General features: G+C 45.5%; 1 protein-coding gene across 1 annotated transcript in view; it reads left to right on the top strand.

Annotated features, from left to right (window-relative positions):
* The window catches only part of SLC22A16 (solute carrier family 22 member 16), a 174,727-nt gene that overhangs the window by 124,244 nt on the left and 24,807 nt on the right, over positions 1-25,676 (top strand). Inside the window, exon 6 of the mRNA XM_069726137.1 lies at positions 18,445-18,554. Coding sequence (XP_069582238.1) covers positions 18,445-18,554 — 110 coding nt within the window. The remainder of the gene's footprint in view (positions 1-18,444; positions 18,555-25,676) is intronic.

The raw sequence follows: 25,676 nt of genomic DNA, 5'->3' as shown, positions 1-25,676 counted from the left end.
TGAGGTCTGGGTCTTGGTTCTTGACTAGCATTGTCTGGGGCTCCGAATCTTGACTAGTGCAGGTCTGGTCTTTGGGCCTTGGCCGGCGTCATCTGAATTCTGGAGCTTGCCTGGCATTATCTGGATTCTACTTTCAGATATGCCACAAGCCATTGACTAGAGCTTCAGTCTCAGCTTCCATATGTCCTGATCATCCCTCTTGTGGGCACCAAATTCTTTCCCGTTTTGAGCCCTGGCTTTTCATACCAGGTAACTGCATCATCAAAGCCACCTGACCTGGTGCCCCTTCCAAACTGGTCCCTCCTGAAACTATCCCTCTTCTGATTAGTTCCACAAGGTCTCATTTGAACCGCAGATGCCTGTCCTTATTGTAGTGACACACTGTGTGTGTCACCTGAGGAGCCTAGGAAGTGCTTGTATGGGGCCCAGAACAGAGTGCATGGAGTGTGAGAGCTAAAGCATGCAGTGTGCACAGGACCTAGCACTAAACAGTCATGTGATCGCAGGGGGCAGAGCTACCACTCGTGAGGACGGGGAAGCAACTGAGAGTGCGGAATACGAGGCACAAAACGTAAACGTTGTCAAATGGAGAGCCAAGGGTTAAAGAACCAGAAAGGACAGGGCAGTACAGAGCAGAACACAGAGGCAGAAGTCAGGGGACGAACCGGGTCATACACAGAAAAGCTCACACGCACAGAGGCACAGATGAGTAACCTGGGTCAGCAATCCCTAGCCAAGTAAACAGAAGTATCGCCATCACTGGACCCAGGAACTACCAGCATTAAATAGCCATCCCCGAACCAAAGAGAAGCAAGCATCTTAACCCTGACCAGGACAGAGCCAGAACCACTCCATCCTGAGTCATGACAGTACTTCTCAATGGGGGCCACCGGACCCCAGATTTCCCAGGAAATCGGAAGGACCGCACCGGACGATTGGCATGAACCGATCGGGCAGGAACCCAGGATTGTTCCTCCGGACCATACCCTTTCCAGTGCACAAGATACTGGAGGGTACGACGGACCATCCAGGAGTCCACAATGCGCTCCACCTCGTACTGCTCCTGACCATCCACCGAAACGGGTGGCGAGGGATCCAAAGACCCTTCTTCGACAGCCCCCAAAGGTTTCAGCAGGGCCCTATGGAATACATTGCACATCTTAGGAGACTTTAGAAATACCCTGGTTTAGGGAAAGAGGGGGAAAAAAAAAAAAAAAAAAAAGAGACAAGTGCGGCGCTTCCTCTGAGCGTAATACGTTTTTACCAACAAGTTAAAAACATTTCTTTTATTTGTAGTTATGCTCACCTTCTATCGGTAAGAAATGCACGTTGAGATTCTCAAGGAATCAATTCTTTAGGCAACTCTTCTTCGTATGTTTTATAATCCAATAAGGTGTGCAGCTCACTTTGGAGAACTATGTGTTGATCCTGCTTCAGATCCACATAGGTGGCAATTTCAAAGAGAAAAAAAAAAAAAAAAACTCCAAGTAAATGTGGCGCTAAGCACCTACGGATTTTTTGAATTCATCCACTTCAAGTGAAAAATGTTAAAAAATTCATTTATTTTCTCAAAATAAAATATATTTGTAAATTTTTTTAAAAAACAGTACAACGCGTTTCGGCTGCTATTTTTACAGTGCAGCCTTCATCAGGTAGTAAAAAAACAAAAAGAACAAACAATACAATAAGCACTATGGGATGGGTGAAGGCTTATTTTTTGCATGCCGAGCTGACATTTTTAATAATACCATTTTGGTGCAGACACATTCCTTTGATTGCCCATTATTGCATTTTAATGCAATGTTATGGTGACCAAAAAAGCGTAATTCTGGTGTTTTTAACTTTTTTCTCGCTATGCCATTTAGCGATCAGGTTAACCCTTTTTTATTGATAGATTGGTCGATTCTGAACACAGCAGTACCAAATATGTGTATGTTTCATGTTCTTATTGTTTTATTTTGAATGGGGCAAAAGGGGGGTGTTTTAAACGTTTAGTCATTTTTTTATTTTTTCATATTTTTTAAAACTTTTTTTTTCACTTTTGCCATGCTCTGCTACATAGGAGCGATGCTCAAATCGCCCATATGTAGCTAAATTACAGCATTGCTATGAGCGCCGACCACAGGGTGGATCAGGCATCAACAACCATAGAAGTCTGCAGTAGACCTCTAGTTGTTATGCCAATGCACCGATGACCCCCGATCATGTGATGGGGGTCACCGGTGCATGAATTTCCGGCCGGATGCGCTTGTTAAAGGGAACCTGTCACCCCCAAAATCGATGGTGAGGTAAGCTCACCGTCATCAGGGGCTTATCTACACCATTCTGTAATGCTGTAGATAAGCCCCCGATGTATCCTGAAAGAGGAGAAAAAGAGGTTAGATTACACTCACCCAGGGGTGGTCCCGCTGCTGGTCCGGCCAAATGGGTGTCTCAGGTCCGCTCCGGCGCCTCCTATCTTCATTCCATGACGTCCTCTTCTGGTCTTCACGCCGCGGCTCCGGCGCAGGCATACTTTGTGCAAAGTACAGCAGTGCGCAGGTGCTGGGCCTCTCTGACCTTTCCAGCGCCTGCGCACTGCAGTACTTTGCTCTGCCCTTAACAGGGCAAACCATGCTATCACACCACATGCTCAAGGAACAACCTAGACAAAGTCTCCGCAGATGGGAACGCCGCCAAAGGTACAAAGTGTGCTTGTTTCGAAAACCTGTCAACCACCATCCATATGACCGTATTACCCTTGGAAGGGTGAAGATTGGTGATAAAATCCATGGACAAATGTGTCCATGGTTTATCAGGAACTGGCAAAGGCCCCAATTCCCCGGCCGGCCCGTTATGAGAGCTCTTAGCGCGGGCACACACTTCACAGGCAGACACAAACTTCTTAACATCAGATGTAAGCGAGGGTCACCAAAAAACCCTCGCAATGGCCTAACCAGTAGCTGAGATCCTGAGATGTCCACTCAGAGCTGAGTCATGGAACTCACGGAGAACCCCAAGTCGAAACTGAATAGGCACAAACAATTTATCAACCAGTTTGGACTGGTGAGCTTGAGACTGAGCTTCTCAAATCTCCCGTTCCAGCCCTAACGACACATCAGCCACCACTACCCCAGGTTGAAGAATGGAGGATGAAGGTACGGAGGGAGTGACTGGATTAAAACTCTGGGACAAGGCATCGGCCTTTTCATTCTTGGATCCTGAACGAAAAGTGATTGAGAAGAGGAACCGGGAAAAAAAAGTGACCACCTAGCCTGCCTAGGAGTCAACCTTTTAACAGACTCTATGTACGCCATGTTCTTATGATCAGTCACCACGGTAATTGAATGAGTTGCTCCCTCGAAAAAATGCCTCCATTCCTCAAAAGCCAACTTAACAGCCTGAAGTTCTCGATTGCCCACATCATAGTTCCTTTCTGCCGGGGAGAACTTCTTAGAAGAGAAGGCACATGGTCTCAGAATGGTCGATGTGGCGGGCCCCTGGGACAACCCCGCCCCCACCTCCACCTCCGAAGCATCCACCTCTACCACAAAGGGCTCAGATGGATCAGGCTTAACCAAAACCGGAGCAGTCATAAATAATTTTTTTAGGACAAAAATGCCAAAACAGCTTTGGACTGACCAGTTCTTAACATCAGCCCCTTTCTGCGTCAAATCAGTGAGGGGCTTAACTACCTGTGAGAACCTTTTAATAAACCTACAGTAATAATTAGCAAATTCCAAGAAGGGTTGCAGACCTTTCAGATCCTGAGGCTGGACCCAGTCCACAATGGCCTGAACCTTCTTGGGATCCATGCAAAACTGCTCACAGGACACAATGAACCCCCCAAAAGACAGTTCCTGAACAAAGAATGAACATTTCTCTAATTCGGCGAACAGCTGATTTTCCCGGAGCCTCTGGAGAATCGTATGCAGATGACCAATATGAGCCTGCTTATCAGATGAAAAAATCTTAATATCATCTAAATATATGACCACAAACAGCCCAATCAAATCAGAGAACACATAATTGATGGAATTCTGAAAGACCGCAGGAGCATTTGTCAACCCAAAAGTCATAACAAGGTTCTTGAACAATCCTTTCGATGTGAGAAATGCCGACTTCTACTCATCCCCCTCACATTTTCGAATCAAGTTATATGCCCCCTGCAAGTCCAGCTTCGAAAACCATTTAGTCCCAGATAATTGGTTACACAAATCAGGCATGAGTGGAAGCGGGTAAGTATTTCTTACCGTGATCTTATTAAGTTCTCGAAAGTCGAGGGATGGGCAGAGACCACCATCTTTTTTTTCTTAACAAAAAAGAACCCTGCCACCACAGGAGAAACAGAAGGGCAAATGTGCCCCTTTCGAAGAATCTCGGAAATATAATCTTTCATGGTAACCTGCTCAGGACCCGAAAGATTTTACAGATGGGTCTTGAGCAATTTAGTCCCCGGAATCAGGTCAATGGCACAATCAAAAGGGCAATGCGGTGGTAAAATCTCAGCCTTGCTTTCAGAGAACACATCTTCGAAGTCCTTCAAGTACTCCGGAATACCCTACAGAGCCAACAGACAAGACAGATGCAAATATTAGGCATTTTTTAACATAATTTGGACCCCAATTAACAATATCACGAGATTCCCAGTTGATGACTTGATTATGACATTGCAACCAAGGGAACCCCAACACCAACCCCGCAAGCAAGTTGTTCAGAGCAAAACAGGTGACCATTTAGTGTGTACGGGGCCCACCTTGAGGACGAAGTCCTCTGACACAGAACAGATCCCGTTCTTGGTGAGGGATGTAGAGTTGATAGCCACCACTTTTATGGGAGTAGCCAACCTAGCTGTACCTATTCTACACTGGGCCTCGAAGCTGGAGCCAATCAAATTCACAGTGGACCCACAATCCACAAAAGCTGCAGCGTAGAAAAAAAAGCTGTTTACACCAAGATCAACTTCAAGCAATAACTTGGAAACCGAGAAAAAATGTAAATGGGAGTCTGGGCAATCTCCTCGACAGTTACGACAGTTACCCAGACTTGGGCGTTTCCTGACACCTTGGAAGACATAGGGCAGGAAGAGCAGTCTTTTCACGATGTCCCGTGGACCCACAGTAGAAACAGAGCTTATTCTCTCTACGACATCTCATTCACGGAGACAGATCCTACCTCCATGGGCTCAACAGATGATGCGGGTTCAGAGTTGGTAGAAAGTGAGGGAGTCTCACATTGCACCATTGCTCTTTCATGAAGCCTGCTATCCATTCGAATGCCCTGCGTCATGGCCTCCTCCAAAGAGTCGGGTGGTGGATGCGAAGTCAACGCATCCTTAAGGTTGTTGGGCAAACCTCTTCGGAACAACCCTCTGAGTGCAGAGCCGTTCCTAGTAATCTCAGGAGCCCAACGTCAATACTCAGAACAATGCCATTCGGCTGAGAGCTTTCCCTGAGAGAGACTCATAATGTTGTCCTCAGCCAACCTCACATAATCCAGTTCATCGTAAATCAGCCCCAATGCCTCAAAGAACCGATCAACAGACATTCTCTCAGGGGTGGTGGGAGACAGGGAATTAGCCCAGGACTGTGGACCCTTCCTCCAAGAGAAATGACAATGCCCACCCTTTGGCTCTCATCGCCTGAAGACCGAGGAAGCAAAGAACACAGTAGTTTGCATCCCTCCTTAAACACCTGGAATTTACTCTTGTCCCCAGAAAATGTGTCTGGAAGTTTGACAGAGGGTTCAGACGAAAGTAATGAAACTTCAGACACACCCCCATCTTTACAGCAGGAAACAAAAGAATCACTCTGAACGTATTTAACAGTCTCAGCAAGTTCTCTCCGCACCTGTTGGTGAGATGCCACTAAGGACCTTTGCTCCACAGACAGATTTTGCATCATCTGAGTCAGATTAGTTACCTGCTCAGACAAAGCACACAGCGGATCCATATATACAGACAAACAAAAGTGCCCTCAAGCAAATTTTGAAAGTGGATCGGTGATAATGTAGTGACACTGTGTGTCACCTGAGGAGCCTAGGGGGCGCTTGTACGGGGCCCAGAACTGAGCGCAGGGAGTGTGAGAGCTAAAGCACGCAGTGTACACAGGACCTGACACTAAGCACAGTGATCGCAGGAGGCGGAGCTACCGTACTTGAGGACGGGGAAGCAACTGAGTGCGTGGAACACTGGGCACAAAATGTAAACTTAGTCAAATGGAGAGCCAAGAACTAGGAAGGACAAGTCAGTACAGAGCAGAGCACAAAGGCAGAAGTCCGGGGACAAACCGGGTCATACACAAAAAAGCTCACAAGCACAGAGGCACAATGATTACAAATGAGTGACCTGGGTCAGCAATCCCTAGCCGAGTAAAAGGAAGTATCACAGACACTGGACCCAGGAACTACCAGCATTAAATAGCCACCCCAGAACCAAATAGAGGCGAAGTATCTTAATCCTGACCTGACCAGGACAGAGCCAGAACCAGCCCGTCCTGGGTCATTACACTTGTACAAAAATACCACACAGCACTAGATATCTTCAGCCTTTACATCGGACATTCTTACACTCCTCCTCCCTTTTAGATCTCATGTCTTTGGGCTAGGGGAATCCCTAAGTAACCGGAGCTCCCTCAAAGATAGCCCAATTTCTGACAAAAATTAAGTGCACTTTTTGGTCTTCTGTTTGATTTGCTCCCAAACGAATTCAACTTGTGCATAACAGTTAGGGTATGTGCACACGTTCAGGTTTTTTTCCTGTTTTCGCATTTTTTCGTGATAAAAACGCTATACAAACGCAGACATATGCATCCTATCATTTAGAATACATTCTGCAATTTTTGTGCACATGCATTTTTTTCCACGAAAAAAACGCATTGCGGTAAAGAAAGCAGCATGTTCATTAATTTTGCGGATTTTTCACGTTTTTCCCGCTATTTAATGCATTGGGAAAAACACAAAAAAACCGCACAAAAACGCAAAAAAACCACGTAAAAAAACTCATAAAAACGCGAAAGAAACGCATGCGGATTTCTGGCAGAAATGTCTGGTTTTTGCCAGGAAATTTCTGCAAGAAATCCTGACGTGTGCACATACCCTTAGGGGGAATGCCAGCACTTGAACATTCGGTTCTTTGTGGTTCCTCCTGCAAGGGTGTCTCTTGAGTCTCCAGAGTTTCAGCCACCTGCTTAAGTAGTTGTCTTTTCATCTATCTTCCAAAGGTGGTGTTGTCATCTCTTACGGCCTCCACAGGCACAGTAAACCATTTTTAATCATCGCCGACAGCCCTTCCTTGGGTGGCATCATGTGGCTTTTCCAGGGACCTCAATCCTGCTGTCACTTCCAGTTCAGAGCAGCATGGACGGAGCATATTTCAATGCAACACTTGATCCGGAGTCTCTTCATCTCCCTTCGGCCAGACCTCATAGATTGGCTTGAAGGATGTACTCTCCTCATTACTCAGTAGGGCACTGCCTCCATGTGGTAGTATAGTTCTAGGGCCGTTTGGCCCTTACTAGCACACGGTTCCCTGGCTGTAACGTCTCTTCCTGAGTTGTTTACTTTCACATCACTCAGGAGATTTAGGCTGGGTCACATTGCGTTATGTGACCGCGTTTAACGGACTACGTTACACCGTAGCATAACGCGGTGTAATGTAGTCCGTTAACGCCGCCATTGCCTGTAATGGCGAACGCATCGCTAGCGCATGCCCACATTGGGAGTGCGCTAGCGATGTGCCGTCATCTGAGTGACGGGCCGTGAACGCTGCTTGCAGCGTTCGCGGTCCATTCCTCGCTAGTGCAGATCGGGGATCTGCGCTAGCGGGATCGGCTAACGCAATCCCTTTTGGGACATTGCGTTAGCGCAGTCCGTAGCGCTATGCGCTAAATGGACTGCCCTAACGCAATGTGACGCTAGCCTTAGATGGAAACCCCAAAGTAAGTGCTCAGCGTAGAGTACCAGATAAAGGTGATCCCAAACATTATGTAAAATGTTCCCATTAAAACCTTCAAATCAATCAACAGCCCCCTCAGATCTGTCTTGTGTTAATTGAAATATAGGGGACTTCCACGTAACCTGTAGTACAAAGGCTCTGTTAAAGTGAAATGGCTCCTTGCCCCTCAAAAGAAATTCAGCCAATCTTGAGCTCCCAAATCCAAATGCACATTTCCCTTCTGAGCCCTTCAGTGTACCTAAACCACATATAGTGTCCACACGTTTGGCATTTCTGAAGCGATGAAAGCCCTCCTAACTTACAGGTGCATGTCTCCAGAAACATGAGCTGGACATAACGTACTGGTCATTACAACGTACTGGTCACTACAATGGCAGTTTGCAATTTTCATTGCTGCTTGTTTCTGGAAAACACTCATGGAGTCAAAAATCATCACTACAATTGTAGATGAATTCCCAAAGGGGTATAATTTTCAAAATGGGGCAACTTGAGGGGGGATTCTGCTCCTCTAGCAATTAGGGGGCTCTGTGTATATGGAGTCCACAAACTATCCTAGGAAAATCTATGCTCCTAGGAGATAAATAGCGCTCGGTCCCTCCCGAGTCTCTCCATATGACTAAACAGTACTGTACAGCCACATATGGGGTATTGCCATGTTCAGTAGAAATTGTGGGACAAATTATGGTGCCATTTTTACCCACTTCTTGTGTGAAAATGTAAAATCCAGGGCTAAAACAAAATTTTGGTGGTAAAAATGTAGTTATTTTGTCTTCACTGCCCAATGGTATAAAATTCTGTCACGCACCCATGGAGTCAATATGATCACTGCACCCCTAGATGAATTCGTTGAGAGGTGTAGTTTGAAGTGTACAAAACTGTGGCCGACTGCACTTTTATGCCATGTTAAGAAGATGTACACCGCCAGATCACAGGTCCTATGGTGTCCAAAGTGCTTCTATTTGCCTCATTATAGGGAATCTTCTGAACCATGTATTTCAGAGATTTACACAAAAACTCCGAAGCGCTCAGCGATCTTTGGGAGGCAGAATGAACAAAACAGGTGAATTGGTTGTATTTATTTTTTATGCTGTTCCTCCTGTGGCATAAGTGATTAGAAAACTTTATTCTCCAGGTTGGTGCAATTACCGCAATACAAGATTTATATCGATTTTTTATGTTTGGCTGCTGTTAAACACTAAAAGACGCTTTTTAATAATAATAATAATAATAATTGTAATAATAATTGTATTTATATAGTGCCAACATATTCCGCAGCGCTTTCAATTATAGAGGGGATTTGTACAAACAGTAGACATTACAGCATAACAATAATCACAGTTCAAAACAGATACGAGGAGGAGTGAGGGCCCTTCTCTCAAGCTTACAAATTATGAGGAAAAAGGGGAGACACGAGAGGTGGATGTAACAATTGCTTTCGTTGTTCAGACCAGCCATAGTGTAAGGATTTGGTGTTCATGTAAAGCTGCATGAACGAGTTAGCAGCCTAAATATGTAACAGTACAGACATAGAGGGCTATTAAATGCATAAAGTGTATGAGAACATGATGCGAGGAGCCTGATTATGGTTTAAGTTTTTTGAGTGGGCCACCCAGGGATAGTTAGGTTAATGCGTTGAGGCGGTCGGCCAGTCTGTACAAATGCATTTTTAGGGCACGCTTAAAACTGTGGGGATTAATCTTATTAACCTCGGTAGTGCATTCCAAAGAATTGGTGCAGCATGTGAAAAGTCTTGGACGGGAGTAGGAGGTTCTGATTATTGAGGATGCTAACCTCAGGTCATTAGCAGATCGGAGAGCACGGGTAGGGTGGTAGACTGAGACCAGAGAGGAGATGAAGGGTGGTGCTCAGTAATGGAGTGCTCTGTGGATGAGGGTAGTAGTTTTGTACTGGATTCTTGAGTGAATGGGTAAGCAATGTAATGACTGGCACAAGGTAGAGGCATCAGTATAACAATTGGTGAGGAATATGATCCTGGCTGCAGCATTCAGGACAGATTGGAGAGGGGAGAGTTTGGTAAGAGTTTAGCCAATTAGTAGAAAGTTACAATAGTCCAGGCGAGAATGAATAAGTGCAACAGTAAGAGTTTTTTCAGAGTTGAAAGTAAGAAAAGGGCAAATTCAAGAAATGTTTTTGAGATGCAGATAAGAAGAGCGAGCCAGTGAACGGATGTGGGGGGTGAATAAAAGCTCGGAATCAAGTATGACCCAAAGGCAGCGGGCATGTTGCTTGGGAGTTAGGGTGGACCCACTCACGGAGATGGCAATGTCAGACAAAGGTCGGTTAGTAGAGGGAGAGAACACGAGGAGTTCAGTTTTTGACAAGTTCAGTTTCAGATAGAGGGAGGACATTATGTTAGAGACAGTGGTAAGACAATCATGGGTGTTTTCTAAAAAGGCAGGCGTGATATCAGGAGAAGTGTATAATTAGGTGTCATCAGCACAGAGATTGTACTGAAACGCAAATCTACTGATTGTTTGTCCAATAGGGGCAGTATACAAAGAGAAGAGGAGGGGGGCCTATGACTGATCCATGAGGAACCCCAACAGTAAGGGGAAGGTGAGAAGAAGAGGAACCAGCAAAAGATACAATGAAAGAGCGGTCAGAGAGATAGGAGGAGAACGAGGAGAGAACAGTGTCCTTGGGCCGATGGAGTAAAGCATAATGAGGAGGAGCTGATGATCCAAAGTATTGAATTCTGCGGAAAGATCCAAGAGAATTAGCATGGAGTAGTGACCATTAGATTTAGCGGATAGTAGATCATTAGAGACTTTAGTGAGGGCAGTTTCAGTAGAGTGTAAAGAGCGGAAACCAGATTGTAGAGGGTCAAGAAGTGAGTTATCTGAGATATAGTGGATAAGACGGGAGTGGACCAGGCGTTCGAGGAGTTTAGAGATGAAGGGAAGATTAGAGACAGGTCTATAATTAGTGGCACAGTTTTGGTCGAGGGATGGTTTTTTAAGTAATGGATGTATGATGGCATGCTTAAATGAGGAGGGAAAGATACCGAAGAGAGAGAAATGTTGAATTTTCTTGTTAGGTGAGAGGTGACAGCAGGGGAAAGGGACTGGAGGAGATGTGACGGAATGGGGTCACTGGTGCAAGTGGTCGGGCGAGAAGATGCAAGGAGCCTGATTACTTCTGGTACAGTTCTTCTGTAACTAGTTCAAAGTCAGAGAGTGAACTAGATGCAATGGGGGAGGGAGGACAGTGCATAGTATGAAGGGATTGGGAGATAATTTCCTGTCGGGTGTGGTCAATTTTTTCTTTGAAGTAATTGGCCAGATCGTCATCGCGGAGATCCGTGGTTGGGGCATGTACTCTTGGGTTGAGTAGAGAATGAAAAGTGTCAAAGACACGTTTAGGGTTATTGGACAGTGAGGTGATGAGGGTGTTAAAGTAGGTTTGTTTGGAGAGGTTCAGGGCAGAGTTGTATGTCTTAAGCATGAACTTATAATGGATGAAATCTTCGGGTAGATTAGATTTTCTCCACAGACGTTCGGCACACCTGGAGCTCCGCTGCAGGAAATGTTTGCAGCGTGTGCCACGGTTGTCGCCATGTGTGCCGAGTTGTTCTATGTATAGGAGGTGCAATTTCACCCAGGGCACTTGCAGGGTTTCATTGTAATGCTTCAGTGCAGAATCAGGACATGAGATGGAGATAGGGGCCAATGAGGACTGCAGGTTCTTCATACACTGCGTGCAGAATTATTAGGCAAGTTGTATTTTGATCACATGATACTTTTTATACATGTTGTCCTACTCCAAGCCGTTGAGGCTTGAGTGCCAACTACCAATTAAGTAAATCAGGTGATGTGCATCTCTGTAATGAGGAGGGGTGTTGTCTAATTACATCTAAACCCTATATGAGGTGTGCTTAATTATTAGGCAACTTCCTTTCCTTTGCAAAATGGGTCAGAAGAGAGATATGATGAGCTCTGAAAAGTCCAAAATTGTGAAATGTCTTGCAGAGGGATGCAGCAGTCTTGAAATTGCCAAACTTTTGAAGCATGATCACCGAACAATCAAGCGTTTCATGGCAAATAGCCAACAGAAACATGTTTGGCAAAAAAAGGCGCAAAAATAACTGCCCATGAATTGAGGAAAATCAAGCGTGAAGCTGCCAAGATGCCATTTGCCACCAGTTTTGCCATATTTCAGAGCTGCAACGTTACTGGAGTAACAAAAAGCACAAGGTGTGCGATACTCAGGGACATGGCCAAGGTAAGAAAGGCTGAAAAATGACCACCTTTGAAACATAAGATAAAATGTCAAGACTGGGCCAAGAAATATCTTAAGACTGACTTTTCAAAGGTTTTATGGACTGATGAAATGAGAGTGACTCTTGATTGGCCAGTGGCTGGATCAGTAAAGGGCAGAGAGCTCCACTCCGACTCAGACGCCAGCAAGGTGGAGGTTGGGTACTGGTATGGGCTGGTATCATCAAAGATGAACTCGTGGGACCTTTTCGGGTTGAGGATGGAGTGAAGCTCAACTCCCAGACCTACTGCCAGTTTCTGGAAGACAACTTCTTCAAGCAGTGGTACAGGAAGAAGTCTGCATTGTTCAAAACATGATTTTCATTCAGGACAATGCTCCATCACATGCCTCCAACTACTTCACAGCGTGGCTGGCCAGTAAAGGTCTCAAAGAAGAAAAAATAATGACGTGGCCCCCTTGTTCACCTGATCTGAACCCCATAGAGAACATGTGGTCCCTCATAAAATGTGAGATCTACAGGGAGGGAAAACAGTACACCTCTCAGAACAGTGTCTGGGAGGATGTGGTGGCTGCTGCACACAATTTTGATCGTAAAAAGATCAAGAAACTGACAGAATATATGGAAGGAAGGCTGTTGAGTGTCATCATAAAGAAAGGTGGCTACATTGGTCACTAATTTTGGGGGGTTTTGTTTTTGCATGTCAGAAATGTTTTTATTTCTAAATTTTGTGCAGTGATATTGGTTTACCTGGTGAAAATAAACAAGTGAGATGGGAATATATTTGGTTTTTATTAAGTTGCCTTATAATTTTGCACAGTAATAGTTACCTAGATATCATCCTAAGATAGCCAAATCTAAAAATAAAAACACTACAACTTCCAAAAATATTAAGCTTTGATATTTATGAGTTTTTTGGGTTGATTGAGAACATGCAGTACAGACCAAAAATTTGGACACACCTTCTCATTTAAAGATTTTTCTGTATTTTCATGACTAGGAAAATTGTAAATTCACACTGAAGGCATCAAAACTATGACTATAACACATGTGGAATTATATACTTAACAAAAAAGTGTGAAACAACTGAAAATATGTCTTATATTCTAGGTTCTTCATAGTAGCCACCTTTAGCTTTGACGACTGCACACTCTTGGCATTCTCTTGATGAGCTTCAACAGGTAGTCACCGGAAATGGTCTTCCAACAATCTTGAAGTAGTTCCCGGAGATGCTTAGCACTTGTTGGCCCTTTTGCCTTCACTCTGCGGTCCAGCTCACCCCAAACCATCTCGATTGGGTTCAGGTCTGGTGACTGTGGAGGCCAGATCATCTGGCATAGCTCCCCATCACTCTCCTTCTTGGTCAAATAGCCCTTACACAGCCTGGAGGTGTGTTTGGGGTGATTGTCCTGTTGAAAAATAAATGATGGTCCAACTAAACGCAAAGATAGCATGCCGCTGCAAGATGCTGTGGTAGCCATGCTGGTTCAGTATGCCTTCAATTTTGAATAAATCCCATACAGTGTCACCAGCAAAGCACCCCCACACCATCACACCTCCTCCTCCATGTTCACGGTGTTAACCAGGCATGTAGAGTCCATCCGTTCACCTTTTCTGCATCGCACAAAGACAGTGGTTGGAACCAAAGATCTCAAATGTGGACTCATCAGACCAAAGCACAGATTTCCACTGGTCTAATGTCCATTCCTTGTGTTCTTTAGCCCAAACAAGTCTCTTCTGCTTGTTGCCTGTCCTTAGCAGTGGTTTCCTAGCAGCTATTGTACCATGAAGGCCTGCTGCACAAAGTCTCCTCTTAACAGTTGTTATAGAGATGTGTCTGCTGCTAGAACTCTGTGTGGCATTGACCTGGTCTCTAATCTGAGCTGCTGTTAACCTGCGATTTCTGAGGCTGGTGACTCAGATAACCTTATCCTCAGAAGCAGAGGTGACTCTTGGTCTAACTTTCCTGGGGCGGTCCTCATGTGAGCCAGTTTCTTTGTAGTGCTTGATGGTTTTTGCAGCTGCACTTGGGGACACTTTCAAAGTTTTCCCAATTTTTTTGGACTGACTGACCTTCATTTCTTAAAGTAATGATGGCCACTCGTATTTCTTTACTTAGCTGAAAAACATTGTCATAATACAAATTCTAACAATCTATTCAGTAGGACTATCAGCTGTGTATCCCCCAGACTTCTGCTCAACACAACTGATGGTCCCAACCCCATTTATAAGGCAATAAATCCCACTTATTAAACCTGACAGGACACGCCTGTGAAGTGAAAACCATTTCCGGTGACTACCCCTTGAAGCTCATCAAGAGAATGCCAAGAGTGTGCAAAGCAGTCATCAAAGCAAAAGGTGGCTACTTTGAAGAACCTAGAATATAAGACATATTTTCAGTTGTTTCACACTTTTTTGTTAAGTATATAATTCCACATGTGTTAATTCATAGTTTTGATGCCTTCCGTGTGAATTTACAATTTTCCTAGTCATGAAAATACAGAAAAATCTTTAAATGAGAAGGTGTCCAAACTTTTGGTCTGTACTGTAGTTGTTGTTCAATAATAAAAATAATCCTCTAAAAGACAACTTGCCTAATAATTCTGCACACTGTAAGTTTCTGGGTGTTAATGGCCTGTATGTTTGTATAAGTGTGGAAAGTGGGGGTGACATGAGTGGGATGGCAGTTCTTGATAGAGAATGAAGGAAGGTTGTGGTCAGCGAGCGAGAGAGGGGAGTTTGTGAAATCGTCCACTGAGCAAAGTCGGGAGAAGACCAAGTCGAAGGAGTTTCTGTCTTCATGCTTTGGAGAGTTAGTATGCTGCGAGAGGCCGAAAGAGGAGGTTATAGATAAAAGGTGAGAAGCAGATGAGGAGAGGGGAAAAGCAATGGGGATGTTGAAATCACCCATGATGAGGGTGAGGATGTCACAGGAGAGAAAGTGTGGAAGCCAGGTGGCAAAGTGATTCAAGCTTTTTATTGCAAAAACTACTAAAACTACTTTTTGCATCCCCATATATTGAGATCTATAATTTTTCCGTGTTTCGGCCGACCAAGTCATGTGAGGGCTTGCGGTAATATTGATAAGGCAGTTTTATTCTTCGGGTCAGTGCGATTGCAGAGATACCACAGTTATATAGTTTTTTTTTAATGTTTTGGCGCCTTTACACAATAACAACTATTTTATAGAAAAAATTATTTTTGCATTGCTTTATTCTGAGAGTTATAACTTTTTTATTTTTCCTCTGATGGAGCTGTATGATTGGCTTGTTTTTTGCACAAGATGACGTTTACAGCAGTAGCATGTTTATATTCATCTTTTTGATCACGTTTTATTTCCCTTTTTGATCGGCGGAATGATAAATCATTGTATTTATTTTTTATGGTGTTCACTAAAGGGGTTAACTAGTGGGACAGTTTCATAGGTCGGGTGGTTCTGGACGCGATGATGTCAAATATGTGTACTTTTTTTTTTTTTGTGTTTTTTTTTCACTGCTCATGATCAGCAACTTCCTTAGATCAGGTGACCTGGATGTCGTCATGATGACATCGGATCACCAGACAACGATCAGGACCCCGTGATGACGTAACGGGGTCTCCGATCCATAGGCAGAGGGGCTGTCTTTCTTCTGCCTGCTCCCGAAATGCTGCGATAGCGTTTGATTGCAGCATTTAGGGGGCTAAAGTGACAGGATTGGTGCAGGACCGCTCCTGGCACTTAGTGCCAGGCATCAACTGTCAGAATCAGCTGACACCTGGCGGCAATCACGAGCGCACAGCCACTGTATGTGCAATATCACTGGGACGTATCCAAACATCCCAGGTCAATTAGACCCGGGTCACAGGGACATATGGATTTGTCTCAGTTTGGAAAAGTACTTATTTCGGTAAGATCACTAATGGGTTTCACATCTTTGTATACCTGTGGATGTTTCACTAAAAATGTGCAAAAACTGGTTTTTTTTGCTGCTTTTTTGAATTTACTCATTTCTTTCTATGAGAGAAAAGAAGGCTGCAAAAAAAAAAGCTAAAAGAATTGACATGCAGAAATTCAGTCAGGAAAAAACAAGTGTGTGCGTGAGATTTATGAAATCTCATAGCTTTTGCTATTTACTGTAAATAGCAGCTTTTAATTTGCATTAAAAAAAATGCAGCAAAAAATCCAACGTGTGAGCATAGCCTTAGGGTAAAGACAGGGGTGGGATTCGGCCGGTTCTCCCCTGTTCGATGGAACCACTTTTTAAAAAAGCAGCCGATTCCCGAACCGGGGAGATTCAGAGCCGCGATCCAGTGCTTATGTACACCTCCCAACGTCATGCACTGCAATGTCAGCCTCAGCCTCATCCCTCCAGCCGCAGAGCAGCACACCCCATATATGGCTGCTGTGCGCACAGGACCTGTGATGAGGTCACAGGAGGGGAAGAGTCAGGGGTCACATGGTTGGGACCTCCGAGCATGCATGCAGGACTCTGCTGGTTGTCATGGTGCTGGATGAGGGTAAGTTTATGTGTGGGGTCAGGAGGAGTTTACAGTGTGGATGTAGCAGAGCCGTGTGTATATGAGGTGTACTGAGCAGAGCCGCATGTGTACGAGGTGTACGGACCGCAGCCGCGTATATACGAGGTGTACGGAGCGCAGCCGCATGTGTACGAGGTGTACGGAGTGGAGCTGCGTGTGCGAGGTGTATGGAGCGCAGCCACGTGTGTTCGAGGTGTATGGAGCAGTCATGTGTGTGTGTGTACGGAGCGGAGCTGCATGTGTTCAAGGTGTTCGGAGCAGAGTTGTGTGTGTGTGTGTGTGTACGAAGCGGAGCCGCGTGTGTACGAGGTGTACGGAGCGGACGCTAGGTGTGTCAGATCGGAGCAGATATTGCTCCTCGCTCTGACACTGGCTGGCACAGGAGGCAAGGAGAGGTCTTTATCAGTGGCGTACCGGAGCTGCAGCGACATGAGCAGTCAGCGCTGCAGGAGTGGAAGCTGTTGACTGCTGTGAGGAAGCACGTTGAAGGGTGTGTAGGTGTGTGTGTGTAGTGATGGAGAAGGCAATGATGGGGGTGTGAGGGCAATAATGGGGGTGGGGTAACCTTGTGTGGCCATTATACTGTACACAGTATCATATGGGGCCATTATACTGTACACAGTATCATGTGGGGCCAATATACTGTACCCAGCATCATGTTGCCCCATTATACTGTATGGAGTACTGTGTGGTCATTATACAGTATGGAGCATCATGTGTGGCCATTATACAGTATGGAGCACTATGTGTGGCCATTATACAGAATGGAGCACCATGTGTGGCCATTATACAGTATGGAGCACTATGTGTGGCCATTATACAGAATGGAGCATCATGTGTGGCCATTATACAGTATGGAGCACTATGTGTGGCCATTATACAGAATGGAGCATCATGTGTGGCCATTATACAGTATGGAGCACTATGTGTGGCCATTATACAGTATGGAGCACCATGTGTGGCCATTATACAGTATGGAGCATCATGTGGCCAGCCGGTCAGTCAAGTGAGACAGCTGCATAGAAATATATGCAGATGTCACACTCGGGACAGGAGAGCCGCTGGCCAGAATGTGCACTGTTCTGATCTCATTCCAATTTTTTTTTTTCAACTGTTAAACTGCAGCCCTACTTGTATATGTTTGAGGAAAAGGTGTGTGTAAATGGGTGTGGCTTAAAAATGGGTGTGTTTCTCCTATGCACAAACACAGAACCTGTTGTTAAAAATTTGAATCCCAACCATGGGTAAAGAGTAGGAATTATGAAACCAAACAAACCATGGTATCACCTGAATCTTGTCACCAGCCCTAGACTTCCCATGCCAATAGAGAGACATGTAGCGATGGAAGGAATATCATGTTATGACAAATTCCTCCATGCTTCACAGTGACCCTTAGCAGTGTCAACCACGGAGCAAGCCAGAATGTCCCAAATCAATGACCTCTGTAGTCTCAGAAAAAAATGTCATAGTACCTTGTCACTAGCCTTTAGAAAATACAATACTTAATTTCTTCATGCTCCAATCTCTTCACTAGCTAGAGCGGAGTCCTCAGGAGAATAGGCACAGTGGAATTCCTTGGAAGTAAGATGTCGGGAATAAGCAGGCTGCGATAGAGCATTTCTGCCAGCACAGTAAAATCCTGCTCAATCTGGGACAGATTGAAGGCATGAATAAACAACATCCTTATTGGACATAATACACAGCTCCACCTTTTTAACACATACCTGTGAGGCTAACCCATTTGTTTGTATTACAGGAATACAATACAGCAACCATTGTTATGAGCATGGCAGGAAAGTTTTCAATAGGTATTGCATTTGGATTAATTTACCTGTACACAGCGGAACTATATCCAACAGTCATACGGTAAGAGGATTTGATGGATTGGTATAACCTATGAAATATACTTTATACTTGAAGTGAACCTGTCACCAGTTTTGGCTAATATGAAGCAAGGCCACCACACCACTCAATGAGGAGGGTGCAGCTGTGTTGGGGGAGAAAATGGCTAGAAGGTTGGAGGAGTGTTTAAACTAGGAATTGGGGGTGAGGGTATTCATTTTATAGGAGGGGAAGAGAGTGCAGATAGAGACCTGGGCACAAATAAGGAAGATGGGGTGGCAGTGGCATGGGAGGTGGGGTTAGAACAGTTAATAATTTAAGAAAGAAAAGGGGTACAGAGAGGAACATCAAGTGCATGTATACTAATGCCAGAAGCCTCGCCAACAAAATGGACTAATTAGAATTAATGTTGTTGGAGCATAATTATGACATGGTGGGGATATCTGAAACATGGCTGGATGAGAGCCATGACTGGGCTGTTAACTTGCAGGGTTATAGTCTGTTCAGAAATGACCGAATGGATAGGCGAGGGGGAGGGGTGTGTCTGTATGTAAAATCGTCCTTAAAACCCATCCGGCGTGATAATATAGGTGAATCTAATGAAAATGTAGAGTCCCTGTGGGTGGAAATAAGGGGAGGGGGAAAAAATAATAAATTACTGATAGGGGTTTGTTATAAATCTCCAAAAATAATAATAATATAAAATAATCTTTATTTTTATATAGCGCTAACATATTCCACAGCGCTTTACAGTTTTGCACACATTATCATCACTGTCCCCGATGGGGCTCACAATCTAGAATACCTATCAGTATGTCTTTGGAATGTGGGAGGAAACCGGAGTGCCCTGAGGAAACCCATGCAAACACGGAGAGAACATACAAACTCTTTGCAGATGTTGTCCTGGGTGGAATTAGAACCCAGGACCCCAGCGCTGCAAGGCTGCTGTGCTAACCACTGCGCCACCATGCTGCCCGTGCTAATAATAATGGAAGCAATGGAGAATATCCTCGTAAAGCAAATAGATGAAGCTGAGACTCAAGGGGAAGTCATTATTATGGGGGACTTCAACTACCCTGAAATAGTTTGGGTAACGGAAATCTGCAGTTCCAGCAAAGGTAATCGGTTTTTGACAACTATGAGAGACAATTACCTTTCACAACTGGTTCAGGACCAAACAAGAAGGGGGGCACTGCTAGACCTAATATTAACCAACAGGCCAGACCGCATATCAAATATAAGGGTTGGGGGTCACTTGGGGAATAGTGATCACTAGGGTTGAGCGACTTTTTTACTTTTTTAGGGTCGAGTCGGGTTTCGCGAAACCCGACTATCTCAAAAGTCGAGTCGAGTGAAATCGGCCGATTATGACGAAAAGTCGGGGATCGACCGAAACACGAAACCCAATGCAAGTCAATGGGGAAGCATAGTCGGCAGTGAGCGGAGGCCAGGAAAACACCTACAGTGCCCATTTTAATGGCAAAAACATCCATTCTTGTTACTGAAGCTTGTCAATCTTAATTTACCTTATAATAATAGTTAGGCATTGGAAATTGGGGGTCATTTGGCTAAAGTTGTGGGGGGTAGGGCTGGTTCAAGTATTTAGTGGGCCCAGGAAACGTGGACCACGTCACGGCAGTGGAGCAGGGAGAGGTAAGTATTTCAACTTTGCAAGTGCTGTGATCCTGAGCAAGCAGGGGGGCCCACTCGTTTGCATTGGCTCTGGCACAGGGCCCCTCAAAGTATGGTGGTGTGTTTGCACGGTGGGGGCGCCTCCCACCGGCAGCGACACTTTTGCGTACTATGATGGGCCCTGTGCCAGTGACGTCACCAACGAGTATTCCCCCCCCCCCACCTGATGAAGGAACCTGCACTTTCATCTGCACTTTACTCTTTGTCCCCGTGTAAGGTGGTATAGTATGCGGGAAGGGGAACCTGATTTTCAGCAGGGTCACATTCTGGCTGTGTAGCGTGCAAGGGGAATGTAGCGGTCTGGGTCAGTGTACCAGCAGACTCCTCTACCACTGGCTGGGCAATGGGCAGGATGAGGAGGAAACACAGATATAGGCCCAAATAATAAAGTGGGCTAAATGCAGCTCAAAATTGGTAACAGGACTAACCAGGCGGCATAGCTTTGTTCAGTGGAGGACAACTGTAATGAGAGGCTGACACAGTGAGTAGGCCCAAATCAGTAAGTAGGCTAAATGCAGTTCAAAATTGGTAACAGTAGTAAACAGGCGGCACTGCTTTGTTCAGTGGAGAACAGCAAGGAGCGGCAGACACCGTTAGTAGGGCCAACAAAACTAGTAGGCCAAATGCAGTGTTATATTAAAAACAATTTAACGAGAGCCTGAAGATCGAAGCTCAGGAAAGGCAACCTGGAGAACACCATGGAGCGGCAGACACTGTTAGTAGGCCCCAACTGTTATGATCCGGTGGTTTAGGAGCAACATGGGACGAGCTCTGAAGGAAGTGGTACCAATACTGACCGCAGTCCCTAAGCTCAACACAACACTAGAAGTAGCCGTGGGATGATCCTGACACTTCCTAGGCACCTCGTCACAGCCTGAGAACTAACTACCCCTAAAGCTAGAAACAGGAAAACTATCTTGCCTCAGAGAAAATCCCCAAAGGACATATAGCCCCCCACAAGTAATGACTGTGAGTGGAGAGGGAAAAGACATACACAGAATGAAACCAGGATGTAGCACAGGAGGCCAGTCTAGCTAGATAGATAGGACAGGATGTAATACTGTGCGGTCAGTATAAAAACTACAAAAAATCCACACAGAGTTTACAAAAATCTCCACACCCGACTAAAGGTGTGGAGGGTAAATCTGCTTCCCAGAGCTTCCAGCTTCACTGAATTAATCCATACTGACAAGCTGGACAAAACATTAAAAGCACAGAACGGATAAGTCCACAACCTGTGGACAGAAAAGAGCAAGCAAGGACTTAACTTTGCTGAACTGGTCAGGATAACAGGGACATCCAAGAGAGATGTGAATCCAATCAGGAACCATTGACAAGTGGCACTGGCTGAAGGAAAGAGCCAGGCATAAATAGCCGAGCAGAAAGACAATCAGTGGAAGCAGCTGCAGGCTGCTAAATCCAAGGAGCAGCCATACCACTTAAAACCACCGGAGGGAGCCCAAGAGCAGAACTCACAAAAGTGCCACTTACAACCACCGGAGGGAGCCCAAGAGCGGAATTCACAACACCCAACCAAACTAGTAGCCCCACTGCAGTTGTTCCATTTAACAACTATTTAACGAGAGCCTGAAGATCGAAGCTCAGGAAAGGCAATCTGGAGAACACCTTGGAGCAGCAGACACTGTTAGTAGGCCCCAACCAAACTAGTAGCAGCAATGCATTTGTTCCATTTAACAACTATTTAACGAGAGCCTGAAGATCGAAGCTCAGCAAAGGCAACCTGGAGAACACCTTGGAGCGGCAGACACTGTTAGTAGGCCCCAACCAAACTAGTAGCCCCACTGCAGTTGTTCCATTTAACAACTATTTAACGAGAGCCTGAAGATCGAAGCTCAGGAAAGGCAACCTGGAGAACACCTTGGAGCGGCAGACACTGTTAGTAGGCCCCAACCAAACTAGTAGCCCCACTGCAGTTGTTCCATTTAACAAATATTTAACGAGAGCGTGAAGATCGAAGCTCAGGAAAGGCAACCTGGAGAACACCTTGGAGCGGCAGACACTGTTAGTAGGCCCCAACCAAACTAGTAGCAGCAATGCATTTGTTCCATTTAACAACTATTTAACGAGAGCCTGAAGATCGAAGCTCAGCAAAGGCAACCTGGAGAACACCTTGGAGCGGCAGACACTGTTAGTAGGCCCCAACCAAACTAGTAGCCCCACTGCAGTTGTTCCATTTAACAACTATTTAACGAGAGCCTGAAGATCGAAGCTCAGGAAAGGCAATCTGGAGAACACCTTGTAGCGGCAGACACTGTTAGTTGGCCCCAAACAAACTAGTAGCAGCAATGCATTTGTTCCATTTAACAACTATTTAACGAGAACCTGAAGATAGAAGCTCAGGAAAGGCAACCTGGAGAACACCTTGGAGCGGCAGACACTGTTAGTAGGCCCCAAACAAACTAGTAGCAGCAATGCATTTGTTCCATTTAACAACTATTTAACGAGAACCTGAAGATAGAAGCTCAGGAAAGGCAACCTGGAGAACACCTTGGAGCGGCAGACACTGTTAGTAGGCCCCAACCAAACTAGTAGCCCCGCTGCAGTTTTAAAATTCCGATTGGCTGAAAACCTGACAATTGCAGCTCATTTTTTTTAAGAGGACAGCAGTATTAAGTGGCGCAGACAGACACTGCTAGTAGGCCTTACACTACAAAGTTGGCTCGATGTAGGTTTAAAAAAGGTTACATGGGTACACGGTCAGCATTGGTGTGGTCAGCGGAGGACTATTGGAAGGAGGGACCGCAGACAGACTTAGTAGGCGTAAAATATGCACTTTGAAATAGGTTCCAGGCGTACACAGGCAGCATTGGTGTGGTCAGCGGAGGACTATTGGAAGGAGGGACCGCAGACAGACTTACTAGGCCTAAAATAAAAAAAGTAGGCTCTATGCATTTTTAAATCGGTTCCAGGGGTACACAGGCAGCATTTGTGTGGTCAGCGGAGGACTATTGGAAGGAGCGACCGCAGACAGACTTACTAGGCCTAAAATAAAAAAAATAGGCTCTACACACTTTTAAATCGGTTCCAGGGGTAGACAGGCAGCATTGGTGTGGTCAGCGGAGGACTATTGGAAGGAGGGACCGCAGACAGACTTAGTTGTCCTAAAATAAAAAAAATAGGCTCAATGCAGTTTTAATTATCTTGCAGGGGTACACAGGCAGCATTTGTGTGGTCAGCGGAGGACAATTGGAAGGAGTGTCTGACACAGTTTGTACTCCAAAATAATACCTAGATGTTAATGTCTCGCAAAAAAAAACAAAACAAAAAAAAAAGGGTGGCATGCATAGGTACAGGGGTGGGCTCCTCTGCTGGCTTTCAGACATTGTTATTTGGCGCAAAGTATTTACTGGTGTAAATGTAGGACACGGCCACTGAATAATTTAACTAGCATCATACATGTCAACAAATTGGTATTGTCAGTGCCAGGTATTGAAGGACATCACCGCATAAACTAAACAGCGGTGGAGCAGTGAGAGATAATTTTGCAAGTGGTAGAGCACAGTTTGAGCTGGGGGGGCACTCTCGTGCCCAGCGGTACTGGCCCAGGGCCCCTCATGTTACAACGGTGTGTCTGACGTTGGGTGCACGCCACCACCGCCAGAGACACTTCATTACACTATGAGGGACCCAGTGCCAGTGCATTCGACCAAAAGTGAGCACACCCACCTATTCAGACAAATGGCACTCTCACGGGTGCTTGTGCCAAGTGGCGAGACCACGGCCCCGTGGGGGGGAGTCAGCCTATTTAGGGAGGTGTAAACATGTCATATGCTGGACATACAGCAGCTGCAAATTAAGAGATTGGAACAGTCAGTAAGACCAGTCCAAAAACAAGACCTATTTACAGGAAAGCTAGGTGTCAGCCGGGAAAGGTGGGGCAAAATAATTAGAAATCCATGAGTGGTTCTTTTTAATGAAGGTTAGATCATCAACATTTTGGGTAGCCAGACGAGTCCTTTTTTCGGTCAGAATTGAACCAGCAGCACTGAATACTCTTTCTGATAGCACACTAGCTGCTGGGCAAGCAAGCTCCTGCAATGCATATTCGGCCAATTCAGGCCAGGTGTCTATTTTTTATGCCCAGTAATCAAATGGGAATGACTGGTGAGGGAGAACATCGATAGGGGAGGAAAAATAGTTAGTAACCATACTGGACAAATGTTGTCTCCTGTCACTTTGAATTGATGCTGCAGTACCTGTCCTGTCTGCGGTCATTGCGAAATCACTCCACAACCTGGTCAGAAAACCCCTCTGTTTAATGCCACTTCTGATTTGTGCACCTCTAACACCTCTGCCCTGTTGCCCCCTGCAGCTTGTGTCAGACCCATCACCGGCGCTGTGTGCTGGGAATGCCTGAATCAGACGGTCAACAAGAGTTGCTTGTTTGGTTGTCAATATTTGTTCAAGGTTCTCATGTGGCATGATATTTTGCAGTTTCCCCTTATAGCGTGGATCCAGGAGGTAGGCCAACCAGTAATCGTCATCGGTCATCATTTTTATAATGCAGGGGTCCCTTTTTAGGATACGCAAGGCATAATCCGCCATATGGGCCAATGTTCCAGTTGTCAATTCACTGCTTGTGCTGGGTTGAGGAGCACTTTCGGGCAAATCAACGTCACTTGCTTCCCTCAAAAACCCTGAACCTGGCCTTGCAACGCCACCAGTTTCTATTGTCCCCTGAGAAGCTTCCTCATCCAAAAAATACTCATCCCCATCATCCTCCTCGTCCTCCTCCTCTTCGCCCGCCACCTCGTCCAGTAGACTTCCCTGACCAGACAATGGCTGACTCATCAAGGCCTCCCTCGTCCTCGGCTGCAGACGCCTGCTCCTTTATGTGCATCAAACTTTGCATCAGCAGACGCATTAGGGGGATGCTCATGCTCATTATGGCGTTGTCTGCACTAACCAGCCGTGTGCATTCCTCAAAATACTGAAGGACTTGACACAGGTCTTGTAGCTTCGACCACTGCACACCTGACAACTCCATGTCTGCCATCCAACTGCCTGCCCGTGTATGTGTATCCTCCCACAAATACATAACAGCACGCCTCTGTTCACACAGTCTCTGAAGCATGTGCAGTGTGGAGTTCCACCTTGTTGCAACGTTGATGATTAGGCGATGCTGTGGAAGGTTCAAAGATCGCTGATGGTTCTGCATACGGCTGGAGTGTACGGGCGAACGGCGGATGTGCGAGCAAAGTCTGTGCACCTTTAGGAGCAGGTCGGGTAACCCCGGATAACTTTTCAGGAAGCACTGCACCACCAGGTTTAAGGTGTGAGCCAGGCAAGGCATGTGTTTCAGTTGTGAAAGGGCTATGGCAGCCATAAAATTCCTTCCGTTATCACTCACTACCTTGCCTGCCTCAAGATGTACAGTGCCCAGCCATGACTGAGTTTCTTGCTGCAAGAACTCGGACAGAACTTCCGCGGTGT

Source organism: Ranitomeya imitator, chromosome 5 (assembly GCF_032444005.1).
Source record: "Ranitomeya imitator isolate aRanImi1 chromosome 5, aRanImi1.pri, whole genome shotgun sequence".
Lineage (NCBI taxonomy): Eukaryota > Metazoa > Chordata > Amphibia > Anura > Dendrobatidae > Ranitomeya > Ranitomeya imitator.
The sequence above is the reverse complement of the archived record's forward strand: the minus strand, read 5'-3'. Positions and strand labels throughout refer to the sequence as shown.